Genomic DNA, 8477 nt, shown 5'->3' on the forward strand with positions numbered 1-8477 from the left:
CATTTTATGTACCATTCCCTAACGCTTTAAATTGCAATGAGCCATTCACGACGCTTCACCGAGAAAACAAACCAACGGAGCACGTGTTTAACATTATTTTCTGTTGGAGAATCTTTCTGTACTTTCCAATGACACTATAACTCAGACTAGCTATTGGTTAGGCTTTGCTGCGTCAGAAACTATCTGCTTTTCTTCATCTCATCTTTCTTAGAAACTTTCAAAATTTTAACTTCAGACCAGCCAGTTGCCTTTGTGTCCGGCAACGCTCATTCAGTGACGGTCAGAGACATGACCAATACAAGTGGGCCTGATCTGGACAACAGGGATCCTAACACCCTCAACGAATATTTACAGGTATGATTGTCCACAAATCAACATTTACCCTAAGCTGCTAGGATATGATTTTGGATATAAATATCTGAACCACTGGACGTGATGAAATACGTTTAATTATTTATATATATGTGTGTGTGCATCTGCTAATAACGTGCTTAGTAAGAAAGATTAAAACGAATCTTTATTTACAGCAATATTGCCACTTACTCAAAATGAACAGGAATGATTATTTTTAAGCTCCTTCAGTTTCTTCAGATGTATACCGACAAATATTTAAGAGTTATTTTAGTTTTTCCATACTTATCGAGATTTCCTGCTAAATCTAGATTTTACTTTTTTTTTATAAATTATATTTCAATTTAGTTCTTTTATGAGTGCAATTACAGCACGTGTACACATGTACTTATGTATTTTATTGAAAATTGTCGATTAAGCTAGAACAAGAACATTCAATATATTTGAGTAAAACCCATCTAGAAAATAAAATGTAGGTGTGTGAACCAGAATAACCTTGTTCGTGGAATATGTACTTAAATGTGCATAATTTTAAACAACCAGCTGTAACTATATCGATGAGTAAAGAGATAAAAAAATACGTGACTGTTGTGATACGCAGCATAGTAAACAAGTACATAGATGTACTGTCATCCGGAGCTTTATTGATTATTTTATAACAGCTTAGGTAATTAAAGATCAACGAACTACATTTTGAAAAAAGCAGAATATTGTCATTATACACTTGAATGTGCATATGTACATACACGTAAACACACATATATACAAGAGAGAGAATATTAGCTACACTATCTAAATCTTCATAGGTCAATGAACCACAGCAACGGAAAGAACGAAAAAAAACTTTTTTTTACATGATATAAGAATGTTTACGTGAAGACAGGCAGACAGACTGATAGATAGAGGGCATTACATTTCAGTTTATTATACAAGAGGTTTGAAATGCGACCTCGAAGAACGTGCCAGAAGACTGATTGTAATGTGTAAAAAGCTGATAAATATACACAAAACAAAAATTTACCCTTGAGAAAAAAATTAGTTCACTGCCGAAAGCGCTAGAGTTTTTAAAATGTGATTTACCATACTTTTTCCTCCTATATGTTTTTTTACCAGCATAAAAAACTGGAAAGTATGCAAAAGAAACTATCATATATATATATATACATATATAAACACAATGAATATGCTAATTTTCGAAACTAGTGCTAAAAGGGACCTCATGTTTCTAAATCCAATATCTTTTTTCTCCTCATCTATATTCTACTTCAAAAGTACGACATTTGAGAAACATGTGATCCCGCTTTTCGTTTCGTTACAAGAGCCAACATTTAAACTCATACACATCATAGGAATGCCGCGGTTACGGCGTATTGGTAAAGTGACCAAATATTCGTTTTTGATACATCCAATAGGTAAGATGGTTATTTGCTGGTATCATAGCACAATGCAGTTCATAAAAGAAAAAAAAAGGATTTAAATAGCCTACCGCATTTCTGATTTATTCAAAGGCAGTGTGGTAATAAATGTTATACGAAAACGATTGGAAGTTTACTCTGATGTGAGAACCTCATTGGATAAGTCGTTGAAGTATAAAAAAAAACAGATTCACAACTGGAATATATCCATCATAGGAATGAGCTATCTTTAGGCTAAAATTGAGCATTATTTGAGTAATTTAAACAACAACCACGTATATACTCACCCTATGAAAGTTTACAAGTTATATTTCATAGAGGGCGTTAAGTTGAATTTAACAACAATACTGATTTCGTTTGTTTGTTGTTAAGCGCAAAGCTACAAAATGAACCATCTGTGCTCTATCTGCCCACTGCGGATATAGAAACTCGATTCTTTAGAGTTATAAGGCCACAGATCTACCGCTAAACCACCAAGGGCAACAATAAAATATATAACACTTAATAATGAGAATTATAAAAATCATATTATATATTGTTAAGTAATGACAGACAGAAGAATACAAATCAGTGCAATTAGACAGGCATCCCTAGATATTGTAAGTTTCACACTTTATGAAGATTGTTGTTCTTTGTTGTCTTCCAGAACTTTGAGTGCATAAAGTTTCACACTTTATGAAGATTGTTGTTCTTTGTTGTCTTCCAAAATTTCGAGTGCATAAAGTTTCACACTTTAGGAAGATTGTTGTTCTTTGTTGTCTTCCAAAATTTCGAGTGCATAAAGTTTCACACTTTAGGAAGATTGTTGTTCTTTGTTGTCTTCCAGAATTTCGAGTGTATACTGTAAGGATTTACACATTTTGATAATAAAGTTAGAAGAAGCCGCAAAGGCGAAACGTCGGATGAAGTATAAATTCTCTTATAATCATTTGGAGTGTAAAGGTAGTTTTTGCTAACCTTATTATCAAAACCTTGTTATTCGTTGTTAAAGTTGGGTCTTGTTGGATACTTTTTATGCGATTATTTTCGTAGTTTATAAATTTTATATTATCTGGTAAATTTCTCGTATTAGTTTTATGTATTTTCAAAATTGGATCTTATTGGATACTTTTTATCGACCATTTTCGTGTGTGTTTGTTGTTGTTGTTTTAGGGGGAAGGAGGGTCTATTTCATTTATGAAGGTATCTCAATAAAATAGGCACTCTAACAGAAACAATTCTAATACTTATTCTAATTTCGAATACCAATAATAAACAAGTGATGAAACTGAATTTTTCTTTTTCCAAAAACAGCAACATTAATATTAACTAACTTTGAGTTACCCAAAAAAAGCTTAGTGGTATTGGAAAATGAGGGGTTAAAGGTATGATACGATATATAAGAAAGTTTTAATCCTGGAAAAGAAATTGATACACATTTGAAAATGATATAATACCGCATACAAAATGAACACAAAATAATCTTGAAGCAAATTTATATTTTGCCAATTATTTGTAATTACTTAAAAAACAGTTCTCTCTGGAAAATCCTTAGACACTTTTTATATCACATTGTTCGTTTTTATTGAGTTATCTTTATATATGAATGAGACATTAGAAGTCCCCCCCCCCCGACAGGTATATCTGCCACTTTAAGTTCATTGATAACCAGATCATGTCTTTTTGTAATCACGTTTAATCATAGATTAGAAGCCTCTACACTAAAACCAGCTGATGTTCACCTGGAGTGTAATTCCTGTTTATCACATAAGCACTTGCTACGTAGCTTGATTACCAAAGACGAACATTGCACTGTAGGAGCTCAAAATTTACGCAATACGCACTGACAAGTAACGTATTTTAGTAATGGGAATTCATAGGTCATCGCTGTCTTTTAGCAAGAAAGGAACCTGAGCTTGAAAAAGAGAAAGAGAAAAAAGGGTTTTATAAGCAAATAAAAGTCTCATAAAGGCATCACTGTGGATTTTCGTGCTGGACGGTACCTCTTGCGCACGTGGAATAAGTGATTGATTTTTGCTGTTTAGTTGGTTTGTTTTCACTAGTATTCATTTTACATCAATTAACTAACTGCCTCTTTGAGGTTTTTGCTTAAATCTTATTTTGTTTCCTTAATTTATACCATTATCATGGTATACAAACAAACCTGACATCAAACCATAGATAATAAATCAAATTTTAATATTATATATGTTTTATGTTTTAATTTTATAAGAAAATATTTAAAAACAACCTCAAATTCACCTAGTATTAGAATTTGGATATTTGTTCTTGACCCGTCTCCTCTTCTGGATTTTTTTATCCACCCCTAGAAAATTACGAAATGTAACGTAAAATATTCTCTTTAATTTCTTTGTGGATATTCTGAAGCTATATTCTTATATTCTTCACTCTTACAGGGCTAAAGAGCAATCAATGAAAATTCAAAAACCACTTTCAGCTTACCTTTGACATGCTCTAATTTACAAATTGCTAATAGATTTTTCTGAAGCCGACTCCCATTAAATCTATAAACAATAAAAAGCTTAGATGTCAACTGATTCATTGCCATAGTCGTCATACCACGTGGGCTTACAGATAATTGACAATTTGGTTTGATATGAAAAACGATTTTCCCACGAGAACACACTTGGAAGAATAGTTGAATTTCTAACTGCTCAAGTTACATCATTAGAGATGCTCGAGTACCGGTACTGGTATCGGCAACCTGGTACTGCCGGTACTATAGCAAACCCTGCCCTGGTCTCATATTTTTAAAAATGCAGTTGTGATATGCAATTATAACAATAATAGTTGACTATTTAGTTAAGTTGTTAAATCATGTAGCTTACATGTGTGATTAAATATATTTCCCACAATTGTACTTAAAATGAATTTCGTACATTTTAGAATTAAGTGTTTAGTCCTAACAAAGAGGTTTTCTGGAGTTCTTACATATATATATATATATAAAACAGATGAATCGAGATTCACGTCATTAAAAACAGAAACTATGTTAAAAGGAAATGATTAAGTACTGAAAAAGTCTTAGGTGCGTAACTAACACTAGGAAGTGTTAATCATAAATGATTTGTTTGTTGAATTTGAAGCAACAACGCAAAGCTACACAAGAACTGTCTGCAGTAGTCAATTTTAAAGTGATAGACAAGAGGAAAAGCAATAGCCAACAGCTCTCACCGCCATTACGAATAGTGAGATTTGACTGTCACTCTTATAACATATCCACGGCCTTAAAGTGCCGCGAGTGATTCTTTTTTACTGGTGGTAATGGGACATGAACCTCGACTCCACGGTCGTACACGCTAACCACTGGGCCGCATTCAGCCCTTCATAACTGAATAATACACTTGATTATTTAAAATAAACATACACACATTCTTGGTTCTCTAGTAAAGTACTTGAAGTTCTATTTGTTTTCGTACCTTAGAATGTGTTTGTACATTTTGATCAAACAACTATGGACAGACAGAAAATGTCATGACTTTGTAATTACTTAATGATAACTAATATCTGATATGCTTAATTAAAACGTTTTCTACAACTTATTTTAATTTCAGAAATATGCAAAATTCTCGGTAGTTCTAAAACTCGTTAATGCATCGGCCAATTGGAGGCGTTTTCTGAACTTCTAAAGCGGAAAATGTTGAAAGAGTTTGTGATCGAAGTTCTTTGAAATGCATCATTATTGAACTATGCATATGTTTTATATATGATAATATAGCATTCGTATTGTGTTTTGTAGCATGTTATACCATAGTAACAAAAGCCCATGAAGTACGCGCGCTCACGCTTAGCATTTATTTCTTTGTCTTCACGGGGTTAGCGGGACAGTTTGTTTTTGAATTTCGCGCAAAGCTACACGAGGGCTATCTGCGCTAGCCGTCCCTAATTTAGCAGTGTAAGACTAGAGGGAAGGCAGCTCGTCATCACCACCCACCGCCAACTCTTGGGCTACTCTTTTACCAACGAATAGTGGGATTGACCATCACATTATAACACCCCACGGCTGAAAGGGCGAGCATGTTTGGTGGTATGCGGATTCAAACCCGCGACCCTCAGATTGTGTGCCTTATCCACCTGGCCATGCCGGGCACTTAGCGGAGTGCGTGTGCGTCATTCGACATGTAGGCCCACTAAGTATTGGCATAAGGTTTTTTAGAAATTAACCCCTCCTGGTCAGCTTATTCATAATAATGTAAATATTTCCACATATCGTCTTACTTTATTTTCTAGATAGCTTGGAGATCTAGGCAGTACCCAAGATCCCTTCAAACTTTCATGGCGCCAGAGGTCGGTAGGATAGAAACTTTTCGTTACTTCAATATATATTACGTACCCTCAGATATACATAGTTAGAATTAGTAATACATATTGACATGATAGTGATTTTTTTTTTTCGTGATGATATTTGTAAACAAACAATAAAAGTAGTATATAAAACCACTCTATATTACACTTCGCTACGGCCCCCCAGTGGCACAGCGGTATGTCTGCGGACTTACAACGCTAGAATCCGGGTTTCGATACCCGTGATGGGCAGAGAAAGCCAATTTTGTTTCAGGTATTTTATTTCGGTTCAAACAAGTTTTCTTCAAGTAGTTTAAATAAGAGAGCCTTATGGAAGTTTGATTATATAGAAAGAATATTTCGACAAATAAACATTGCAGAATTGCGATATAGTTTCCACAAAGTAATTGGCTGGGAAAGCAGCTGAAATGTATGATATTCTTTACCGTGCTAGAGTTGAAAATCAATATAAAGCTTCACACACACACAGGGCTTTCCGCGGTTATAGCGTGAGTTGCTACAAAAACCATCGTAACTACTATTATGTTATAACATGAGTTGCTACAACAACCATCGTAACGACTACTATCACCGGTAAAGACAGAGAAAGGGCAAGGAAGAAATAAAAACCTCTGAAGCGTGAATGTTAAATTTATATATTAACTTGAACCATCCGTATAATCCCCTGGAGAAACTAAGAATTGATATATATATCTGAATATGGGGGTTAATCGAGAAAGCCTTAACGATCTAGAAAAATGTGTTACATTATTGCACGAACGAAAAAAAAACAAGATTTTTTAAAATGATAATCTATCCCAATGTTGTTATTTGATTGAAGTATTCATGAAACAAGAACAATTACTTAAATATGTTGAAAAAACCTAATTCGTAATTATCTATTATCAAGCGTTTTGCAGATAACGTTAATAACCGTTAAACGTTAATTCCGAGTTTGGTTAGTTCGTTAACATTCTTGATATAAACTGGAAATTGATGAAAAAGTGGTGTTATAATGGAATCTAAGCCGGATGATGAACGAATGATATCATAATGGATTCTATACCAGACGAAGAACGAGACGTGGCTTAATGGAATCTAAACAGGACGATAAACAAGAAGTGGCTTAATGGAATCTATACTGGATGATGAATGAGAGGTAACTTTATAGAATCTAAAGCGGATGGTGAACAAGAAGTCGCTTAATGAAATCTAAACCGAATGATAAATGAGAGGTGGCTTAATGGAATATAAGTAGTTTGCAGTAAGTATGCTTGCCTGGAAAACCTTGCTCATAAATTGGTTGTACTTTCTCATACAAAAAAAGAAGAAAAAGTCCAGAATCGTTTATTGGTGTTTGATACCAATACAAACAATTTGTTGATAATCGTCAAAAGGGTTGTTATCAAGGCCAATGCAGAATACTGGCCTAATAATTGTTTATAAGCCTCCAGAAGGTGAAAGTACTCTTTAAAATGATAATCATTCCTCGATTTTTTGCATACTTTATTAAAATTCCTTCACTTAGGCAAAGAATATGTAGAAACAATTCTTGATCTTTGGTAATGTGTTATACAATAGAATTGGTTTTGAAATTGAGGCTTAATTTTCTGACCTATCTAAAGCCAGGAGGTTGATAGGTTTTAGGTGGTGATGTCCATGTGTTTGTTCTTCTGTGGCTGAGATATAAAAAAAAACTACAACAAATTGGAGTCCACAGAAGATATGTTGGCAGGTCTTGAGTTGAAGTATATAAACATTTACTTTTTCTCCATACACAATGTCGGCAATCGTGGAATCCAAGATAATAACCTAGAGAACGCCGCGCTAACTACACGTTAGCTGAACATCGCAGATTCAAGAGTGGTTCCCTAATGGTGTGGGAGATATATTTACTGAATGGTATATCATTTGAAAAAGTGTTCATCACGGATCTTGTAACACCAGACTTAATGTCACTCTGATGGAGAATAATACTTGTCCTCACCGATTGCGTGTCGTCATTGAAACTAACAGACTACTACTTCTAATACTGGCGGGATTTTAGATGAGAACGATTCGACAGTTGGCATATACTATGACGGCTATCGAACAGTCAACATCTATGGTGTTCGGAGATATATAATCTTCCTTCGCCCCGCAAGAAGTATTTTTGTTAATCTAGAGATTAAGTAAACTAATTACTGTGGAGTAGTAGTTTAAACGTTCTAAGTATCAGATTTTAAAGCTCTGGGTAGTTGAAATAGGCGTGGTTTGAGGTGCAGGAGGCATCTGGATAGTTGAGATAGGCGTGGTTTGAGGTGCAGGAGGCATCTGGATAGTTGAGATAGGCGTGGTTTGAGGTGCAGGAGGCATCTGGATAGTTGAGATAGGCGTGGTTTGAGGTCGCGAGGAGGCATCGTGGATAGGTTGAGTAGTAGGGCGGTT

At 34.6% G+C, this 8477-nt stretch overlaps 1 protein-coding gene across 1 annotated transcript in view; it reads left to right on the forward strand.

Annotated features, from left to right (window-relative positions):
- The first annotated feature begins 248 nt into the window (after positions 1-248).
- LOC111085215 (caveolin-3-like) overlaps positions 249-8477 on the forward strand; it is an 11078-nt gene continuing 2849 nt past the window's right edge. Inside the window, exon 1 of the mRNA XM_022382791.1 lies at positions 249-354. Within this exon, the coding sequence (XP_022238499.1) occupies positions 289-354 (66 nt within the window). The 5' untranslated portion in view covers positions 249-288. The remainder of the gene's footprint in view (positions 355-8477) is intronic.

Source organism: Limulus polyphemus, unplaced genomic scaffold (genome assembly GCF_000517525.1).
Source record: "Limulus polyphemus unplaced genomic scaffold, Limulus_polyphemus-2.1.2 Scaffold12, whole genome shotgun sequence".
Classification (NCBI taxonomy): Eukaryota; Metazoa; Arthropoda; class Merostomata; order Xiphosura; family Limulidae; genus Limulus; species Limulus polyphemus.